A 23,450-nucleotide genomic window follows, 5' to 3' on the forward strand; every position below is an offset into this window, starting at 1 on the left:
CGAGATAGGTTCGAAAATAAAAAAATTATAATTCAGAGTCATGTTAAGGCTCTTTTTGAGTTACCCATGGTAGGGAAAAATGTTCTTAATGATTTGCGCACTCTAACTGACAGTATTCAGAAAAATATCAGAGCCTTGAAAAGTTTAAATGAACCCGTGGACAGTTGGAATACCCTGTTGATTTACATGTTTACTAACAAGTTAGATATACATTCCATGAGAGAATGGGAAACATTTTGTGTCAAACAAAGTGATATTAAGTGCCAAGATTTTTTTAATTTTGTTAATGAACGTTGGCATGTATTGGAAAATTTAGAGTCTCATAAAAAATCGTTAAGTCAGGGTGGTTCTTTAACTGGGTCAAATAGTTCACAAAATAAGTCTACTGGGTTCAAGGGCTCGAAGGGTGTTCATAGTTTTGTAGCTACAGAAGGTCAAGGGGGTAGCTCGGGTGACAAAGGGCATAATAATCTTTGTCCTATATGTAAGGGCAATCGACATTTAATATTCAGATGTCCTAAATTTTTAGGTTTAAAGGAATATGAAAGGATAAATGAAATAAAAGGATTACATTTATGCCTAAATTGTTTTAAGAGTAATCATATTAGTACGAGATGTTCCTTTAAGGGTTATGATAAATGTGGTAAACCACATCACACTCTATTGCATTTAGATTTTTCAAAGACTGAGCCTAAAAATAATGTAAATAAAAATAATGTCAATAATGCTTCATCAAATAATAATAGTGAAGTTGAAATAAGAGCTACACCTCAGGGTGAAACGGTAAGCACCCATAGTAGTTTGAGTGTGAATAATTGTAGTCAAGGCGAGGTGTTGTTATCAACAGCTGAGGTTTTGATTGTTGATGATAACGGGGCTACACATAATGTGAAAGCACTGTTAGACAGTGGCTCACAATCGAATTTTATTAGTTCTGAAGTTGTTAATAAGCTTAATTTAAATGTCAAGGAAATAAATATGAGCATATTGGGGATAAATACATCAATAACTAAAACAAATAAGGCTGTGGAAATTTATATTAAATCAAAAATAAATGAATTTTCTGTTTTGTTAACATGTTTTGTGTTAAATAAAATAACTAGTAAACTTCCAACGGTGCATATAAATAAAGATAAATTGAAAATACCTTGTAATATTAGCTTAGCTGATCCAAGTTTTAATATCCCAGCCAAAATTGATTTGTTGTTAGGGGCGAGTGTATTTTATGAGCTTTTACTTGCTGGTCAAATAAGTAATCAGAATATGCCCACTCTACAAAAAACAAGGTTGGGGTGGATAGTAAGTGGTACTGTGCCTGATAGTTGTAATAATAAAAATGGTGAAATTAGTGAAGTGCCTGTTAACAGTTGTTTAAGTGTTTGTGGCTTTTCATCAAAGATTAATATAAGTGACCAATTAGAAAGGTTTTGGAAATTAGAAGAAGTTAATGAAGGGAATCTCTTAAGTAAAGAAGAAAATGAATCTGAAGAGCTTTTCAAACAAACAACCACAGTTGGACCAGATGGAAAATTTATTGTTCAGCTTCCTGTGAAAGGAAATTTAGATAATCTTGGTTCTTCGAAGGAAATTGCTGAAAAAAGATTTCTTAAATTAGATAAAAGGTTAAATGCAAATAGTGACTTAAAGGAAGAATATTCTCGATTTATCAAGGAATACGAAGAGCTTGGTCAAATGACTGAGATATCGAAGGAAGAAATAAAATGTAAGGAAGCTGAATATTATATGCCACATCATGGAGTGGTGAAAGCAGACAGTACCACTACGAAGTTGCGAGTAGTGTTTGACGCCAGTGCGAAGACCAATAGAGGTGTTAATTTAAATGAGATGTTAAGAGCAGGGCCAACTATACAGGATGACTTGTATTCCATTTTGATAAGATTTAGGAAACACAATGTCGTCCTGGGAGCTGATGTCGAGAAGATGTACCGACAAGTATGGGTACATCCCAATCAAAGAAATTTACAGAGAATAGTATGGAGAAGCAATCCAAATGATGACTTCAAATATTACCGCCTGAATACATTGACTTATGGCACTACACCTGCTTCCTATTTGGCAATTAGATCATTACATGAGGCAGCAATGGAGCAGCAAGAAGCTTTTCCAAAGGCTGCTTTTGAGATATTTCAAAATTTTTTTGTTGATGATCTTCTTACGGGGGGATCGTCAGTAGAAGAAGTGATAGAGCTAAAAAAAGGCATATCACAGGTCTTAGAAGGACGCGGATTTAAATTACGGAAGTGGGTGTCAAATAGAATAGAGATATTTCAAAATGAGGAAGCAGACAATATAAATCAATATGTAGTGGATAAAGAAGTTACCAAAACATTGGGGCTAGTTTGGAATATAAGGCAAGATAGCCTTCAGTATGTAATTTCTCTAGATTATCCTGTGAAAGTTACAAAACGTAATATTTTGTCAATAAAATCTAGAATTTATGACCCCCTTGGGTTGGTGGGTCCAATTATCATTGTCTCAAAAATGATCATGCAAGAAATATGGAGGGGCAAGCTTGATTGGGATGAAGAGCTTCCCCACAATATCCATGAGTCTTGGAGGCGTTTTTTCCAGAACTTGCCATGTTTAAATAATCTTCAGATTTCTAGACATGTAATGAGTGAAGATGCTATTAAAGTAGAATTACATGGTTTTTGCGACGCGTCTGAAAGGGCTTATGGTGCGTGTATAATTTTGCGATCGATATCCTACAAAAATAAAGTACATACTTACCTTCTTTGTGCCAAGTCCAGGGTCGCACCGTTAAAAACGATAACCCTCCCAAGGTTGGAACTATGTGGGGCGTTGTTGTTGTCAAGATTAATTACTAAAACAGTAAATTCTTTGAAAATGGAAATTAATAAAATTATAGGGTGGACCGATTCCAGGATCGTTTTGGCATGGTTGTCTTCGGATCCCAGTAAATGGAGTATTTTTGTGAGCCACCGAGTTGCAGAATTACAAGAGAATAAATTAGTGAATAAGTGGAATCATGTGGCAAGTCAGGATAATCCGGCCGACCTCATCTCGAGAGGTTGTAGCGTAGTTGAATTGATAAATTCAGATTTATGTTGGCACGGACCAGCATGGTTAAAAATGGATGATAATTATTGGCCTAATCAAAATGATTTGACAATTTGCACGCAAGATTTGCCAGAAATAAAGGGTGTAAGGGCTCATTTTCTACACTGTACTTTAGGTGAAGGTAATGAATTAATAAATAAATTTTCAAGTTTTCTGCGGCTTCAAAGAGTAACCGCGCTTTGTTTAAGATTTTGTAATAATTCTCGTTTGAAAGGGGGTGAGAGATTAAATGGAAATTTAACGGTAAATGAATTAGAGAAAGCTTTGTGGGTTCTTTGCAAAATTTCTCAGGCTTCTGATTTTCCAGAAGAACTTAAGGCGTTAAAAAATAAAAAACTGATTTCACGATCAAGTAAGTTAATTTCATTAAATCCTTTTTTGGATGATAATAATGTTTTGCGTGTAGGTGGGCGCATTGGAAAGGCTTTAATTTCATATGATAAAAAATTTCCTATTATTTTAGATAATAACAATTTTAGTAAGTTAATAATAGAATATGAACATAAAAAGAATTTGCATATGGGCGCCCAAAATTTATTAGCGAACATTCGTTACAGATTTTGGATTTTGGGTGGTATTAGTGCGGTCAAAAGAGTACTGCGTAAATGTATTGTATGTTTTAAGGTTAATCCCTCTAGCATCCATACTTTGATGGGTGAACTGCCTGAGCGGAGAATTTCACCTGCTAGACCTTTTTTTACTTGTGGCGTGGACTACGCAGGTCCTTTTAACATAAAGACTTCAACTTTGCGAAATAGAAAAATTTTAAAGGCTTACCTATGTGTGTTCATTTGTTTCGTTACGCGTGCCGTTCATTTAGAAGTCGTTTCCGACCTCTCAACTAGCGCCTTTTTAAATGCTTTAAAACGGTTTATTAGCCGGCGTGGCAAATGCCAAACTATATTTTCTGATTGTGGCACAAATTTTGTGGGCGCTAACCACGAAATGAGGGATTTTATGAATTTAATTAATAATGAAAATTTTAATAATAAGGTGATCAAACAATTGTCTCAAGATAGTATAAATTGGAAGTTTATACCGCCTCGATCCCCTCATTTCGGTGGTTTGTGGAAGGCTGCGGTAAAACAGGCAAAATACCATTTAAAACGCATTGTAGGCAATGCAACCTTAACTTTTGAGGAGTTGACAACAGTTTTTACTCAAATTGAGGCCTGTATAAATTCCCGGCCGCTTAGCGCTTTATCTAATGATCCAAATGATCTTTCGCCGTTGACTCCGGGACATTTTTTAATTGGAGACTCGTTGGTGAGTGAATCCGAATAGGTTGAATAGATTTCAGTATGTGAAACAGCTGGTTCAGCATTTCTGGAATCGCTGGCAAAGGGAATGCCTCAGTGAACTAATTAGACGTTCTAAGTGGGATCAAGTTACTGGTCCAACCATCAAAATTGGTGACTTAGTGTTGTTAAAGGAAGAAAATCTACCGCCTTTAAAGTGGTCCCTAGGTCGGGTTTTAGAATTATATCCGGGCAGTGATAATATAACTCGGGTTGTGTTGGTCAAGACTGACCATGGTAATTTTAAGCGCGCTGTAGCCAAATTGTGCATTCTGCCACTGGCTTAATTTTTAAATAGTTAGTACCCTTTTAGTGAATAAGAATAATATGTTAACTTGTAGATTAAGTTCTTTTTAAATTGAAATTATTCATATTAGGATTAATTTTTTTGTTGAAAGAAGGTGATTCTTTCAATGCCGGCGGTATGTTGCGTAATTCAATTTAAATCGACAAAAAATATAAACAAAATTTATTTCAATTTGTTACGCCACTGTTCTTCACAGCGGCGCTATGTAATAAAGGAAACCACCCCGCCCGCCTGTTATGACACCGGCTTGTAAGGGCCTATCCTGAGAGAGTAGTCGTCGGTGACGAGGAGTCAAGAGAAATGTTGCCTTTGATTTGCAATAATGTGCATGTGTAATAATTAGTCTTTAATTGGGGTTGTAATGGGATTGGGGTGAATTTGTCCTAAATAAAGTGTAGTGCAAGTGGCATTGGGTTTTATTGGCCCAGTGAAATGGATATCAATACGAGAAATAGAAAATAGATAACGGGTGGAATTCTCGAAGTCCCCCACAACGAATCAGCTATATGATAACACTGATGTTTTTCCATACAGCAGCATAAAAATTGAAACATGTAATCGACCGAGTCTTTTCACCTATTTAAAACCATATTGGGGTCACTTGGCGAAATGGACCATTTTTTTTAATTTGTCGAAGAGTATCATTGTAATAATAATAATGCTTCGTTTCATGAAAAAAGGATCAATGCATATTTATGCATAACGATATTTTCCAAGAAGAAATAAAAAAATTTAACTGTGTGCTGCTATAAATAAATAATTCTATTCGTTTTCCATTTCGCGACAGAAATGAATTATTGAAATAAAAAAAAGACTCTAAAAGTCATAAATATCAATATCATAGAAGAAAATTGAGTTAGATTTATTTAAATAAAGTAAAATAATAATCTAACCCTTGAGTAATATGCTTTATTAAAGCTATATTTACTAGAAATTTAAATAAAAATACTTACATCTTCTATTAGGGTTTCAATCATGTTTTGAAAATCCTCCAAATGCCTGTAGATACATTTCTTAGATTTGTTTGTTTGGAACACTGGAATCTTGTCAAGAATTGAATTCTGTAAAAACATCAATATAATTTTTGATTTTATTTATATATTATTTAATGAAATATTAATCCAAAAGAACTACTAACTAAGAACTAATACCCTAGCGATATTTTCTGCAAGTGTCTATGGATATATAACGTATTATGACGCTCTCGCGGCTAAATTATAATAAAAAATATAATTTTAGGAATATATATTACCATTAGTTCTACATAAATTCACAGAAGAAAAAGTGGTATTTAGTTGGCCAATAGACTATAAAAAAGTGTCTTAGAGGATAGTGCTTTCACTATGCAAACTTTTTATTTTACCACAAGCAAACAAGCATTTTATTGATATAAAAACGCTATCGAAGTCGGAAAGAAACTAGTATGCCACAAAGTTATTGGTAGCAAATTTATACAAATACCCAGGTATATACTACAATGGCTTTAAAAGTATGATTTTAAAATAGAACATAGACTACAAAACTAAAACATAACAACATTGTCTTAAACGTGAAAAAATAGTCCGTACATTCTTAAAATTAATTGAAACAATAACCAGGCAAATAACAAGAGATATTTGCTTTCCGCCATGCTATTGGCAGCTCGTTGACATTAACAAATTTTGAAGGATAGGAGGAAATTTGACAAATCCCCAGAGCTAATTGCTTATAGAATAAGTTCAATATAATTCGTTGGTTATATAGGATAGCTTGTTAATAAAAAGTCTGGGTGAGCGTCGATGGAGAAGAGAAGAAGATAGTCCTTCCTCAAAAATTCAGTCCAGAAATTTTAAAGCTATCCATGGCTGTGTTGGTGGCGGACATTTTGGAGATAGTTAATCTTGGTAAAAGTGAGAGAAGTTTTACTGCTTGACCAGCCATGACGATGTTGAACGCCGACAGTGTAAGAAATATTAATCAGCTAAGACCTAAGAATCCAGACTAGAAGAAAAATAATGCAGTCACTGGTTGGACCCTCCAACGAATTGTCGACGTAACAAGTCCATTTCCGACTAACAGCTCTGAAATTCGATTTGCTCCTGTTGCTATGGATTGCTTTAGTAAGTCGTCTGCGGTTCCAAGCCAAGAAGCAATTATAGAAGTCGAAAAGCCATTGCTAAAATGGATTTACCAATTTGGTGTCCTCCAGAGATGAATTTCATTTACCTTTAGATTTTATTATCGAGAGATCCAACAAGGCTGAAGCTCTCCGATTTTTGAGGAGTACGTCAACCAAGAGCGTTTGCAAATAACTTATGAACACGTATGAAACAAACTTGATTGGAAAAGTAAGAGGATAAAAGCACTTTATGACAGGATCAACGATGTGGTGTGCCGGACTTTGTGGTGTTGCCGGAATTAACCAAGTTGATTTAAGTCTATCTAGTTTTTTAACATTTATCATGCTTCTTTGGGTTTCTATCAGGTTTCTTTATGCCTATAAGGCAATATTTATACCTACGCTTTATGAATCTACTTTCTCTCGCATTTCTTTTTTATCAAGAGATATAAAACAGCCGTCACAGATATGAATGGGATGAGAGTGAGTGAAATAACGATGAAACTAAGACGTGACTGATATAAGTGAAGTGACCTTGTCATCTAAATTTTAAATAATAATCTGCGTTAAGTGGTATTGACCTTGTGTAATCGAAGTTGTTTATTTCTTCTGAAAGGGCTTAGCAACTTTGACCACAGCTCCAGGATTTGACACCCGCGAGACAGCAATTTCTTATTAAATTTTGACGAGTTGTTTAGAATGGTTAGAAGCTACATCTACCCTTGATTTAGATTTAAATTACCAAATATTTTCATAGAGAACATATATTTATAGTTCTTGTTATAGAAGTTGTATTTTTGGAAATCAGTGAATAAAAAAATAATCATCATTAGCAAAAATATAATCCACCTTAACGAAATGCTCAATAGTTTGAAGGTTTTACAAACTTAATGAATATATATTTAGGTAACTTAGATTTGAAATAAACATTGTGTATTAAATAATGCTACTTACTACAAGACTTAAGGATAATCTTTTTCTTTCTCTGTCCAACTGCGTCCCATAATCAACGTCGTAACTTGTTGCTATTATTTCGACATACTTAGTAAGACTGCTGAACAAAAAATCTCCAGCATCCCTTAACAGCTCATCTATTGTTTGAGAGAGTGATCGAGAATGCTTTGTAAACATCTGTTCTATATCTTGCAATTTATTCTTCTACAAAATAGGTGAATTGTAATTAAATATGAGCCTAAATTATAACTTTTCAGATACATTGTTTGCATCAAATATCTAAAGATTTTAACAAAATATATATTTTTTTAAACTGGTTTACTCTTTATATATTAAAAAATATAATTTTGTACGAGAATTGCACCAATATTTGACTTCAACATCGTATATTGGTCAATTTACTTCCACTTTTGGTGATAAAGGATCATTCTTTGCCATTGTTGTAAAAGGCTGTACTTATAATGAGTCCCACCAACACAGTAGATTGTTGTGTGATTATCGTGAGATTGAGGCACATTTAAGGTTATTATGATAGGTATCAACAAAAAATATTGCATAAACATTTATTTGTGAACAAAAATTGATCCCCTAATATTTAAAAAGATCTCAAACAAATGCTGTGATATCTGGTATGAAGAAATTCTCAATGCTTAGATGCGTTGCATCAAAAGTTGAGTAAAACATGTCCACAAGTGGTTTGGATCTATAGATCTGAGCTTGAAACAAAACAGCAATTCTTACGATTCATGTATTAAATTCTTAAGAATACTAAATGATCTCAATTTAATTTAGGAAAGGTACAGTCGATGGTATTTATTGCAAGTAATATGCTTTTTTCCAGAAGCAATATAGTAATTCCCTAAATAATATGAAATCTATTACTATCTTTGGAGGTCGGCCAGAGAAGCTTTATATATTTAGAAATCAAAAGTATATCATACATTATTTTTAGACCTGAGCTACAAAACCTCCTGTAGGCCTTACTTCAGTGGACTAAAAATACTCACCCATTCCACCTTATACTTTTCTTCCTTGGTGTTCGTGAAAAAATACAATAATTTGCTTATTGAGAACAGTGAATGTAGGCTGATGATTTAATATTGTTAGCAAATAAAGGATATTATTATTATAATATATAGAATATTATATTATTATTATAATATATCGAGCATATCGAAGTAAGCGATGTTTCTTCCTGCTTCTTTCCTGTTCTTCAGAATAACTGCAGATGTGGTAACCGTACCGTCAAAATAACGTATAACGGTAAGTATGAAAAAGTATATAAGCAATTTGAACATGGAAACCAGATGTCAACGTCACTATTTTTTGTAACTACAATGCTAGGTCTCACATAGCGGTTGAAAGAACTACCTATTTTCAGGCCAAAACGTTGAATTGATGGACATTTTCCATAAAGCCCTGATTTAGCACCAGATAACTCCTTGTAGACTCCAGATAACTTTTTGTTCCGACTTATCAAGAACAAATTGTGTGGCTAACTTTTTTAAGCCCCGAAGAAGCCGATAAGGCATTCAAAAACTATGTTTTGGAGGTAGCTTAATCGAAGTGGAGAAGTAATGAAAATTATCTTGATTAGATCCAAAAGTGTATTACTCATCAGGAGGAATACTTAAAATCTAAAAATAAGAAAAAAAAAATGTTATTATAGTTTAGGTGAAGTTACTTGGTCAAGCTCCAAAATTGAGTATGTACAAAATACAATCAACATACTACATATACGCATTAAAATAAACTGCAAAATTTATTACGATATTTAGTGATCGATTCCTGTATATCTTTACGGTCGATTCCAGTCTTTCCACATCCTCCGGCCTGTTCAACAATCAATATTTGTCAGATAAAGATAGGCAAGTTTGGCGCGGGTAACGTGAAACAGACGAAGATACGAGATTCCCTCGATGCTGCTGGGATTGAATTGTGGACGGGCCGGGGAATAGGAAACAGAGTCACGCGCTCAAATATAGGAAATGCATTGTTTTATACGTTTTATTATTGTTATTTTACATTTTTCTTCAAATAAACGAATATATGTAAGTAAAATATTAACTTGTATTGCGTTCTATTATTTATAACTTCATTTTTTTACTAGATATTATATATTAAACGGCGTGTTACAAATTCCTAGCTTACTATTGGGATCTCGGTAAATATAAGAGATACGAAATTGATTAAACTTAGGGCAAAGTTGCGCATTTTTAAGCCTAAACATGGGCCATCAAAAAATTTGTATGAAAAATATTTCAATTTATATTTCTTGTTGGGGCGCTATTGGACCACCCCTGTACGTAGAAATAATGTTTCGAAGAATCAACCATTACTTAAGATGCGTGTCATAATATATATGTCTGTATTTGGAAACAATTATAACAATTAGTGCAGATTTGGCTCACCCTAAAATCGGTTTCGCATTTATATTATACTGTAGTTCTTGTTGTTATTCCATTTGTTATATACTGTTGTTTTGTTTTGTTTACTTTCGTCTGAACTTTTGAACAATAAAGATGTCATTTTGGCGGCCTTTTGATACTAGTGATAATGAATCGAATAGTTGTGGTAAATATTTTTAGGGATTTTATAATGGGGTAGTTTATGACCTTTTACCTATCAAATTTTAAGACAGTATCAATTTATAAACACGTGTCATTTTCAACCGAATATATTTTAAATTTGAATTACAATTTTTAATACAATATACCTTAAAAGATATATGGTTAATATTTGCTTAATATGAAAAAATACAGTACTGTTTTTTAAGAAAGAATTCAAGGTTAAATGGTATTGACATTAAAATTAATAACTAAATTCTGCTAAAAATTTCCCGGAAACGGCCACTAAACTCAAATTTTGTTGGAGTCATTTAGGGTCCTACTATGTTTAAAAAAAAATTATGAAATATACAAATAAACAAATTTGTATTTATGCGGGAGTTAGGAAAACGTTTATTCAATAACACCTTCCTGTGCAAATTTACGACCATAAAATAGAGATTTATACAATGCCAAGTTCACATCATTCAATTCTGAACTCTCTCTCTTACTAGGACTAAATGATACCAAATCTTTTTTTTCTAATTTTGTTTCTAAAAATAATTTTTTCTTCTAGACTTAATACAACCTGAGTTTCCGCATAAAGACTTGCACGTTCAAACTCAGAGGATTATCTTAAATATGTACTCTAGTTTAAAAAGTGAAAGTATTAATGAGCGCGATTTGTCTAAAAATAAAATTTGTACGAGAATTTGCGAGTTGACGAAGCTTAGTCGCACAGCTGTTGTTAGAGTGGTTAAAACCGATGATGTAATAGATCGCTCAAACGCAAACGAGTTGGTGAAAAGCTTAAGAAAATTGACATCAGCACAAAAGAATATATTCGTCGCATCATTTATGATTTTTATAAGGAAAATAAAGTTCCAACAATGGAAATGATTCATAATAAGTTACAAAACTATCCAGACTATACATATGAATCACTTCACACCTTACGACAAATTCTACTAGATTGTGGTTTTAAACACAAAAAATTAGATAAAAGGATGGTTGTCATGGGATCTTCTCGCCTTGTATCATTGAGGCACGAATATTTACGGAAAATAACGCAATATCGAAGCAGTAACAGACCTATAGTGTAACCTTAGATGAAACGTGGTTTGACACTCACGATGTTGTTAATTACGGGTGGGTGGATGACAGCATGAAATGCCGTTTAAATGCTCCTTGTTCTAGAGGCCAAAGAATTATAATTTTGCATGCCGGAAGTGAGAATGGTTTTATATCAAATGCTTTATTGCTATCGGCAAAAAATATAAAACAATCTTCAGCAGATTACCACGAAGACATGACAGCCAACCTTTTTGAAAAATGGACGGAAGAACAGCTTTTACCGAACCTTAAGTCCAATTCTGTCATAGTAATGGATAATGCTTCATACCTTCCTATTCCCTACCTATTCCCGCATAAAGCCAGACACCAAAGTCCCCAACACTTTATTTATCTGGGGTATTAAACTCTAATCGACTCAATATTGAGGAAATATGGACACAGAATGGTACTGGTGTCGAGCTTTTTCGACTAACGATGTCCCAATGTCGATTTTGATTTCTGCTAGATCATTTACGTTTTGATGATTTGGCAACTAGAGACGAACGAAAACAGACTGACAAGCTAGCCGCCATCCGGACAGTGTTTGATACAGTTGTTGGTAACTTTGATTCAGCCTATACACCTTTTGAATGGCTAACAATAGACGAGAAGCTAGAAGCATTTCGGAGGCGTTGCAACTTTAGGCTGTATATACCTAGCAAACCCAATAAATATGGGCTAAAAATATTTGCTATGGTAGACGCCAAGACTTTCTACACCTGCAACATGGAGGTTTACGTAGGAAAGCAGCCTGAGGGTCCATTCCAAGCGAGTAATTCTTCCACTGCAGTGGTGCAGAGATTGTGCCAATCAATAAAAGGAACCTGTCGTAATATTACAGTTGACAACTAGTTTACCAGTATGGAGCTACTCAATTCCCTTCAGTCCGATTTCAAGCTAACTTTATTAGGTACAGTTAGAAAAAACAAAAGGGAATTGCCACCTGAATTTTCGAATCCTTTGGGTCGTCCACTTTTATCGTCCATGTTCGCCTTTCGTCATAACTGTACTTTAGTATCATATACACCAAAAAACAAAAAAAACGTGCTGCTTTTATCAAGTATGCATTTTGGCGGTAAATATAAGAGATACGAAAATAGATGAGATACGATAATAGATGCTTCTACTGGAAAACCAGATATGATATTGGACTACAACTCATCTAAAGGAGGTGTTGACTGTCAAGCTATGTGCGTCTTATAACTGTGCACGTAATACAAGAAGATGGCCCATGGTTGTGTTCTATTCGTTACTCAATGTATCGGGAATAAACTCTTTTGTTGTTCATTCAACATTCAATGAATAATAATGAAAGTATACGACGAAGAAAATTTTTGCGATCTTTGTCATTTCAATTAGTGGAGGGCTATATTCGCCGTCGAATGACGCAAACTATTTTTAAGGCTACGCAGTTGAGAATAAAAGAACTTTTCGGACTGGAAACACCTACACCTGAGCCCCTACCAGCAGGACAACGTGGACGTTGCTCATACTGCGATAGAAAAAAAAATAGACCTTCTCGTTTTTTTGTGTTGAATGCCACAAATGTGTTTGTTTAGAGCATTCACTTGTTATTTGTTATGAATGCCGCTCAGAATGAGACACATTTTTGTTTTTAATTTCTAGAAAGTTTTTATGTGTTGTTAAATGTTTATTTTAATTTTTTTGTAGCAATAAGTTCTGTTAAAATGCCAAAATCAATGTATTCGAGCTCCGGAAGGTTAATCGGATTTTTATTTAGATAAAAACACAGACTGTACATCACTGGTTCGATTAACATTTTATCACGGTATTAAAACACATAAAAAAGTAAATTCTGCTGATATAAAATATCGTAACAATCCACGACGGCCACGGACTTAAACTTTATGTTATCGTAACGAATAGTAATCGAAAACCAAACTAAAAAAAATAACCAAATACGTACAAAATATTATTTTTCAAGCCGGGAAGAAGATACTCGGAAAACCGTCTGGCTCTTTTCGCAAGAAGAAGGAGTTTTCGTGCGGTCAAAAAATTTATTGTACTTTAATATTATTTAGTAGCATTAGTATTAGCAGTAGTATTTAAGTAGCGAATTTTCTTAACAACTCAATTAGGACATTCTATAAGAAGTAATAGTTTAATATAATGTAATAATTTCAACATAAGAAACGTAATAATTTAATTTAATTAAAATAAAACAATAAAATCAGAGAGAACCGCGCGAAGAGTACTTCTTAAACCTTTGCTATATAGGGCAGGAATTTACATGAACCCGAATATTGTTTTATTTACGGAGCATTGTCCCAAATTAAAGCGGATTAGTGTTCTATAGTATGTAATATTAGAGAAAAAAAAAATGTTTTCCCGGCGGTTAATCAAATATTTTTTGAGTAGAACTCAATTAAAAAATATATATATTGAATTCGGCATTATTTCATCTAAGCCTTTAAATTTTTTTGTCGTATGCATTATGTATTTACCGTTCTCCAGTAGCTAACTAGAACAATTTTTTTTGGATCTAGAGGACCTTACAATAAAAATTCTTTAAAAAGGAATCGTAGCTGGAGCCTTAATATAACTTATTGTAACAATATTTAGAAATACAGTTTTTTTTATTGTTAGGGTCAGATAACAACATTTTCATCTGACTCGCATTGTTAGAAGAGCGTTAGTTGTTCTAGCTTGTCTTTAATTGTTTACAAGATAAAAAAACTGGTTAAAGTATGAAATATCTTTTAAGGAAGAATGGAATTATTTTAAAATACTTCGAAGTTTGTACATTTTAGCCGACAGAAACTAATAATTTCAAGAATATATTGACCCCCCAAAAACATAAAATCTACAAAATTCAAACTACGAGGATTTACAATAAAATATCGTAAGTGACCTAAACTGGTCCAAATAAAGCATTCAAACAAGATGAACTATTAAAATTATACAGTATAGGTAAAACTTTTAAACTAAGCATAAACAGAATCCTAAGTAAAACTTACCAACCTAAACTACTAAATAAGAGCAAAATAGTACATAAACTATGAAATTAAATAACATATTTACTCTTTTATAACATTGCTCGAAGGACCGTTGATAAAGTATGTTTGTCAAACCTTCATTTAACCAAAAGACTATAAGTTTTATGCTTTAGAGGAATACCAAATGATAATAATACGGAAAATTATTGAAAATTCTGAAAACGAAACTATCAAAGGATTATATTTACTCGACGTTTTATCATATGCCGCAATATATTACGAATTATGTTAAATGAATGACTAAAAAATCTTCCAGATTTCAATTATTTTAATAATATTTCTCATCTTGTATTATTTTTACCATTGTTTTGAATATTTTTTCCAACATATTAGCATGGTACATCCGCTTTCTAAAGTCAGGCCATTTTGATTTAATTCTCAAACACGGTTTTTCTTCGGCAAAGTCAAGGAAGAAAAAGTTTTTTCCGCTCTTCTGTGGTTTTTGTCCTGCAAGAATTAGACCACAATAAGTTAATAAAACAAGATTTTCATAAATAGAAAATGCCTTACCTACAGTGACATTCGCTGGCAGTCCATCTACGCTAGATCCTTCAATATTTGTTTCTGTCATAATATGCCCAAATGTTAATCTAAATGATATCAGTTTATCGTGATATTTTTTTAATATGCTACTTGCGTCAAGTATAGTCACAAAGAGAAAAGTTTCTTCAAACGTAAATACTTTTTCCTTAAAAGAATAATACACAAAAATATCAAAGTGTGTTAAATTCAATATTTTCTAAAGGATTTAAATGAAAATCAAATATATTAATTTTATTTTATTTATTGTTGAGTTGAACATAAATGAATCCTTAAATTTGTTTTGATCTGATGTTCCTTAATAACTTTCGATAAGTGGTACAACTTTAAAGTCAAAAATTCGTAGGAAAATGGGTATTATTTGAGTTAAAGGATTTATGTTCCAAATTGGTTGAAATTTTCAGGAATAAAAACCTTTTAGGGGTGATTAGCTTTGTATTTTTCGGGATGAATTAGTTTACAAGGCATTTAAATTGGGTTTGCTCTGTACTGTACCGTGTTTACCTTTTAACCTTATATACATTTTACTATATATTGATTTTTCATTTTTATTTCTTATTTATTTACTAATTTATTTATTTTCTTGTATTTTGATCCCATAAAATTTTGATGTAAACAAAAGTATTGTGTGTTTGTTTTCTCTTTATGTGTATTTTATTGTTGCTTCTTGTATTGTGTTATTTTTATCCTTTAATTATGATTTGTCTACAAATTGTAGCATTTTTTGACAATAAAGCATTATCTTTATTGTTTTAAAAACAAAGGCCTACTTATGATTTGGCATTGAAATGGAAATATTTCGATCTATAAAATAACGTAACAATATAGGAATTGCTTAGCTCTAAAAATAGGAAAACACTGGCTAACACTAACACTAGCGTCATTGTTGTCTGCTATTATTCCCTCACTGCCACCGGTGGTTTTAGTCCGGCAGCCAATGAGCACTTCATAATCCTGATTGGGATTTGTTTTTAAAACAGTTTATTTCGTCTTGAGTTTACTAACAGAATAAGCAAAAAATGACTTACAAGCCGAATAGGTATCTTAATATAACAAAATTGACATATAGTAGTAAAAAAAAAACTTGCCACCTCTCAAATGTCCCTAATTAAGATAAAAATATTCGGCTTACAACTAAAGTGGAGCAATTTTACCTCTTAGGTACTGGCAACGCGGATTCACTTAAGCTGAAAAAGTTGGCTTTGGCATTAGCTAAATGTAGTTTATTATTATTTTTTATTAATTTGAAATATGGAAATAAATGAAATATCTCATCGAACAATATGTGGCATCTATATATCAAAAATAGATGTTTCCATCCCACATGTTTAGAAAGAAATTCCTTATTATCACATTGTACTTGATATTTTGAGCCCGCTTTCTTTCCAAAGGCATTCCACGTATACATAGATGAGGACTTAACGCTAGTGTTGATGCGGCAGGTGTCTTTTTGTCGATAACTCTAAATGGCTTATTCGTAGTCCTGCATAGTTCGAACTCGCACACAGTTATACAAGTTTTTGCATACATTTTATGCTTTTACCGGTTGTGAATTGAACCCTGTCTTTTTTTGAAACCCGAAAAAAAAAACCTTAAAAACCTAAATTACTGAAAAAATTTAAAATTTCTCAAAATGGTTTTGCCTAATTGTGTAACACTGTTTAACTCACCCTCTCTAAAATTTTTGAAACCATAGAGTTCATGTGCAGAATATGTATAGTGTAAAGAAAATTAGTGCGAAAAATAAAACGCGAATATTTGCGAAACTTACGAAGTACGTCATGTAAAAAAAATTCTAAGAAAATTGCTAGTTGCGATGTATCGTTTTTCAACTTTGTAGTACTGTAGGATCAGCACCTTATACTGTAACACTTTTTATAGTTTGCTTATGAAGAAACCACTTTTTTTCTGAAAAATTTAAAATTGACCCAACGAAGTTTAGGTGGAAATTAGTTGAAGGAGAATATTAATTTGTCTAGTTTGAAAGACCTTAGTCTTTTGCACTTTCATGATGCTGTTGCACAGCCAGATGAAAATGAAAACGCAAATTTTGAAATTTCATCAAAGCCAAGAGTGCCATTTATACTTGTAAATTTAATTACTTTAAAGGGATATTTCAGGTATATTTTTAGGGAAAATATGAGTTTTAGAAAATCTGATCAAAGATATAAATTTCAGAACTCTTAAAAAACAATTAATTACGCCCTGATTTTTTTGCTTTCTTCCGGTAAGCAACGAACTTTGTAATTTTAAAATCGTTTTAGTCTCTATGTTTCTATGTATTTTTTTATAGTAAATAATAAATTTAAACTTATAAGATAATGTGTATTTATTATTAAGTGTTAATTAATAGAAGTTATATTTAAAAAATATTGCTTACTTCATCTAAAGGAGCCAAGCCGTGTTGAACATTACCCTTTTGAGCTGCACTTGCCGCGGTTGGATTTTCCTGAAGTTCGGTATTCATAGACAATAAAAGCGTTCCAACGTAGTTATCTAATGGATGTTTCGCATATAAATATATGTAAGTAGGTCCGAAAGTGGGCAAATAACCTTAAATATTTTAGAAGTCTTTAGAATTTAAACTATTATAAAATATAATATCCTTCAATTTACCTTCAACTGTATCATTTGAGATATGCTTTAAGTTGATGTAGTGTGTTGCTATTATATTTTTGGACTGGATCATTTCAATTTTAATTCTTTGACACAAGGGGGGAAATAAATCCGTAATGCTTAGTTTTTCATTAAAGAATGGGTCCAAAGAATGTTTTTTGACGTTTGTAGCAACCTAAGAAAAAATAAATAACATTTCCTAACTATATAATTGATTTATAAACTTATAACTGATTGGTGAGTGTTTCCTGGTCAGTCTTATCTCAATTTAGAGTTTTTAGGAAAGTTTTTTTCCTAATTTTTAGAGAACTGTCTGTCACATGTTCATGAGGTTAAAATGCATTTTCAAGTGAAAAGGGTATATATAAACAAATATAAAATTGTATTCCATCATCTATGTTAGAAAATAATTGAGTTGCTACTTTTTATATTTGGTGAATAACAAATATTAGTATTTATGTTTTGGTAATTTTTAAATTACAGTTAAAGATATTACTTTGATTAATTTTCACTAGATAAAAAATTAAAACACATCAAATTCAAGTTGACAGCAGTGTTGCAAATAAAACTCGCATTTCCAAAAGGGAAACGCAGTAACAACCCAAAGAGGTATAAAACTTTCGGGAAAAAATGCTATAAAGGCTAGGCACCAAATTTTTACCTTTAAATTATCATTTATTAAGATCTGGTTTAAATTAAGTTATGAATGTTGAATTAAGTTAAATATTGTAACGGATAGCAGTATTCGTATGCTCTAATACTCTAATGCTAGAGTGTTAGATCATGCGACATGCATACATTTCTACAAGCATGTGGCAGATTTTCAGATTCAGACACTTCCTAATACATATCAGACTCCATAGAAGACTGTGATATACCATTCAAAGTAGACTGCCAATTGGTAAAAAATACTGAAGAATTTTAGTAGATGAAGCAAGAAATAAGACAAGCCAGCACCAGACTGACTGCTAGCATAAAGGAAGTAGAACTCTCCTATATCCAGAACATACAAAAACAAAAATTGGGAAAGAAAAAGAAGCTCTTACTGAAGCATAGATTCTAGAGAAGGGCACAGAAGTTGTTTAGAGTAGCCCAGATACTGGATGGAATATGTTCCACGTAGAGTAAAAGAAAACTTTTACTTGACTTGCTTCGACTGTTCACCTTTAACTATTTTTAAGATAAATAATGGAATGGAATAAGAAACTGGTGGTCTCTTTTAGAGATTGGTAACAGAAATTTTAAACAAATCAAACTACCAGGATCTGCAATAAATTTAGTTACGGATCATTTGATGCACTCAAATCTATTAAACTAAACATAAGTAGAAACCTAAATAAATTTAGGTGACGAACCTAAACTAAAAAAACTACATATATATATCACAATAAAATTTTACAAAATATGCGAAATTTTAGACATTTCTAAAATATTTTTTGCACTCATTCAATAAGTTCGTGTTTGTAAATGGCCTTCTTAAAATAATCTTAAAAATTAAAGTCATTTGGGTATAAATCTGGAGATCTTAGGAGCCATTTAATATCGTCAGTCCCAATAATTAGACGGTTAGGTAGAAGTATTCATTTTTGAGGATACTGAGTACACAATTTAAGACTTTTGTGCTAATTTTTTCTCAAAATTTCATTCTTTGCTACTAGTCTTTAAACAGAAAATATCTCTTTTTATTTTTTACAAAACATACATTGTCATAAATGTCACATTAAACAATAACAATTTTTTATCGGAAGCTTTAAGAAGAACGACTAGAAGAAATAGTTTGTAGTGCTCTGAAAGTGTATCCAATATGATCAAGTAGAGGTGTTTGAGAGTAACTGGGTATGGACCATAAAACAGTATCTGGAAATAGAATAAGTATTAAACCCATATTTAAAAATATGGGTATCAATGTTTCAAACGTTTTAAAGCTCTTAAGATATTTCCTGAAGACCAGCGGCGAAAATTGGAATTTTGTGAATCCATGACGGAAAAAGCAAATAAAAATTAAAATTTTTAGGAAATATTCTGTTTTAAGATAAATTTTTTCCATTACGTGGGAAATACAAACCTTTCGTTGTTCGATATTGGTCTCGGGAAAATGAGCTTCTCACATCTCGGGAGAATGAAAAGTATTCAATTTCGTACTCAGTATACTCAAAACTTGAAGGGGCTGGTATTTTAGGCGACTATATTACAGGGCCATTTTTTTAATAATGGTACTTTAAACCTCAAAAAATATTTTGATTTTAATTCTGCTATTGGAATCCCCCCTGACTGAGAAGACAGCTGTCCGGCTCATAATGCAGTTATGGTTAAAGCAGTCTTATTAGTGGTACTGGCGAACTTAAATGTCCTCCTAGATCTCCACATTTTTCCCCAAATGACTTTTATTTTTGGGCTGATCTTAAGCAGACCATTTACAAACACGAATTTTGTAGACCAACAAATTTAGAGAAGTTGCGAAAGAAAATTGGTGAATTTGCCAATTTCATATCTCCAGAATTTGGAGGTACGAAATGGCTATTATAGTAGGTTAATTTATTGTTAAGCCAAAGAGGGTCTGTTTGAGCTTTTTTTTGAGCGTTTATTTTTAAAATTCCTAATTTTATTTTTGTATAGGGATTAATTTTTTTTAGTTTTATCAGAGCTTTAAATGAGATTACGATTCGATGTATAAGTTGTATTCTGATGTATGTAATTCTTGTTTCAAAAAAACTATTTAGAATTACCTGAGCTCTCGTGTAATATTCTGCGAAATTTTATTGCGAGTAATACATTTACCCTCATCAAAGTCAGACGCTTTCTAACTTCGCACTGAAAAACAATAACGTAGCAGAACCACTTGATTGTAGAATTCAATACTGATTTATTCACTCAAAACTACAACTATTTATATAAGTCTTAAACTAACAATTCGTGGTAATTTTCAAAACTAAGATGTTTTCTCTCTACATTTCCAATGATAAAACTTTGCAAATTATTTTAAAAAACTAAATACTGAATTATTTTAAATAAATATTAATTTTTATATTTAAAACTAATTAATTAGTTTTAAATATAAAAACTAAATAGTTCGTGATTCGGGTGACAGACCTATGTTTTTATAAACTATACTACGCACCTTGACGGACTAAGATAAACAGTTTTATATACTTAAGTAAAAAATAGAATTTTTAAATTAATAAATTTAAAATTAAAAATGTCGATTAGACAATTGTTATGGAATTACAAGGCAAGTGAACACGATATTAATGTTTCTTTATACATAGCTAATATCTTTTGGTACAAATTTTATCTTTACAGAAGTTTCAAAAATTATTTTCAGAAATTTCTTATTTTTCCAAATGTAGTGCATCAGAAAACCTATTAACAGATAAACTAAAAATTATTTCAGTTTTTTCAAATAACTTGACGAATAGGTAGATTTTCAAGTCAACGTCTACTATCGGATTTTAGCAACAGCGAACAGTAATATTTTTTTATATAAAAATAAAGCAGTAAAAAGAATTTTAACCAAAACTTATTTTAAAAGAATGGGTCCCACCCAGAGCCGATGCTGCGAAACAGCTGAAAGTTTTTCTCACTCCAGCCACCGAACATAAACTAGAAACTTGTTCTTTATACTGTGTTCTTGTTATTTATACTGTGCTCGAGCTAAGAACCCCTTCACCAGTTTATTTGAAAAGTGACAGAAATTCGTATTGATACTTTTTTGTGCGGAAATGTTGCCGAAATGAAAAATGTGTCTAGCGGCCGGCCAAATTTTTAATTACAAATTTATAAAAATTACAAATATTTTTTAGCATTTTTTTTTGCCCGCTTTTATAACATTTTTTTTTTTGCTTGAAGGTTCTACGATTATTAGTTTCTGATATTCAGCCACTTACCTCGCTTAAGTGGCCACTGGGTCCTATAATGTTAAGATGTACTAAGTGTTTGGGATATTTTTTTTGACAAAGTAAGAATTTAATTTCGTTTTCTTTAGTGTTTTAATAGTTTCAATTTACATGAAACTCTTTTTTACATGATTCCTTTTAAAGCAGGTAAATAATCTATTAATTTATTCAGTCACTCAGAGTACATTGTTGCATATTCATGACCTACTGTTGTAATATACCTACAATATTTTATTCTATTATGTCTATGTCTAATATTACATTGTTACCTTAAGCATTCAAGCGCAGTTACAGAAATTAAGCACCCTTGGATGTTTAGGTTCCTTAAAAAATACATTGCGCGTGAGGTTTAATATCCTTAAATTAACATCACATTACATTACAGGTATATAATATCTATACTAGCTCAAATTTGTATAAAGCGTGTCATTTTTGTTCAAAAGCTTTTGTTTTGTAAATTTTATAGTAATAGTTATAAACTGCTCCAGTCCTAACTAAACAATAGAAATCAATTCGTTTATTTTGAGGGATACAAGTCTTAAAGTTTAGTGTTAAAGTACGGCATGCCACAAGATTCCATTCTTAGACTAATTTTCTGTTTTACATTTATGCTGTTGACATGACCTGATCTGATTGCTGGTGCATCCTTTTTGCTTTTGCTCCACAGTCTTCTACTATTCTTACACAGATTTACAAATGAGTGTTATTTAAATGAAGACAAAATTCATAACATAATTTGTCCCTATCACGCTTTTAAATAGAACCAGAATTTTACAGTAACTTTATGGGCAAAAATGTTGCAAACGAGGTTCATAAGGGTAATATATAATTTTGGTTGCACAGGGATGATACAAGGAATAATGAGTTCCTTGTGGCATCATGTAAAGCCTGTAATGGAGTTAAGTTCTACAATATCTTGCTTGTCAATTTTTCTTACATTTTTATTAAATTGAAGTTTTTAAATCATATATTGTTAAGCCAATAGCGAACTTAATTACTTACCGAAAACCCTGCAAAGGTAATTTTGACATATATCGAGAATTTGGCTGTATCTCCACTGGCATTGCTTTGTTTAGTAGGAAAGTCGATTAACTGAGTTACTTTGGTTTGTAAGTGTTCGCAGCGATACACGTCAAATTGAAATTTTGCCCTCTGTCTTTCGCTCACAAATCCAATTGGCGTAAGAAGATTTCTAAAATAAAATAATGTTAGTTGTATACATGATGTTTAGTATTTGTTAGATCTAATTCTAGTTGACTAAATACATATTTTTTTTAATTCACTAAAACAGTCAATATTTCCTTGTGCCTTGAACATTTCTTACATCTAATTAGCGAAGATTGAAGCACGTATTTTGCCGTATTATTCCAGTTTAACCGAAAGTTACACTAACGCTCTTTTATTAAATTGGGCGAATGCGAGGATCTGAGGTGTCTAGGAATTGTCAAACTCGCGTGCGCATTCGATAACTTGAACTGAAGGATGATTCACAGCATATAAAGAGTGGTCTTTAATTCTACAGAAGTATAAATCCTGGTCTGCTGTTGGATGCCCAACGTCGTTCTCTGAATACCGTTGATTCTTATTTCTACAAGACGTCTAGTTGCAAGACGAGAACCTTTTGCTGATATCAACATTCGCAATGTTTCGAATTTCTCCGAAATGAAATGAGTTTACGAAGGGGCAGTGTAACGATATTGGAAACACCAAGAAATCAGCTGATTCTCCGTCTTTTCGGATTGACACAACGGATTGATACACCGCACGACGTCTCGACGGTTACCAGGAATTTTCCGGAGAAGCGTTGTGCCAAGTAAAGTATATAAGGAACCGCATCACCGATAGTAGTCAGTGAAGTAAAGTTCGAACTATTGGCGCGAGATTTTAATCAGATGTAAATCGTTGTAAATAAATACTGTGAAAATAAGTATTTTGAAAAGTAGTAAGTTGACTATTTTCAATTGTT

At 32.2% G+C, this 23,450-nt stretch overlaps 1 protein-coding gene across 5 annotated transcripts in view; it reads right to left on the reverse strand.

The window, feature by feature from the left end:
* Nucleotides 1–23,450, reverse strand: part of LOC126747250 (otoferlin) — a 228,244-nt gene that overhangs the window by 186,596 nt on the left and 18,198 nt on the right. For all 5 annotated transcript variants that reach the window (XM_050455768.1, XM_050455771.1, XM_050455770.1 and 2 more), the window contains exons 5-11: nt 22,487–22,676; nt 17,592–17,766; nt 17,356–17,528; nt 14,946–15,123; nt 14,737–14,882; nt 7,760–7,963; nt 5,661–5,768 (exon numbers count right to left, since the gene is read on the reverse strand). In XM_050455768.1, the coding sequence (XP_050311725.1) occupies nt 5,661–5,768; nt 7,760–7,963; nt 14,737–14,882; nt 14,946–15,123; nt 17,356–17,528; nt 17,592–17,766; nt 22,487–22,676 (1,174 nt within the window). The remainder of the gene's footprint in view (nt 1–5,660; nt 5,769–7,759; nt 7,964–14,736; nt 14,883–14,945; nt 15,124–17,355; nt 17,529–17,591; nt 17,767–22,486; nt 22,677–23,450) is intronic.

Source organism: Anthonomus grandis, chromosome 19 (genome assembly GCF_022605725.1).
Source record: "Anthonomus grandis grandis chromosome 19, icAntGran1.3, whole genome shotgun sequence".
NCBI lineage: Eukaryota > Metazoa > Arthropoda > Insecta > Coleoptera > Curculionidae > Anthonomus > Anthonomus grandis.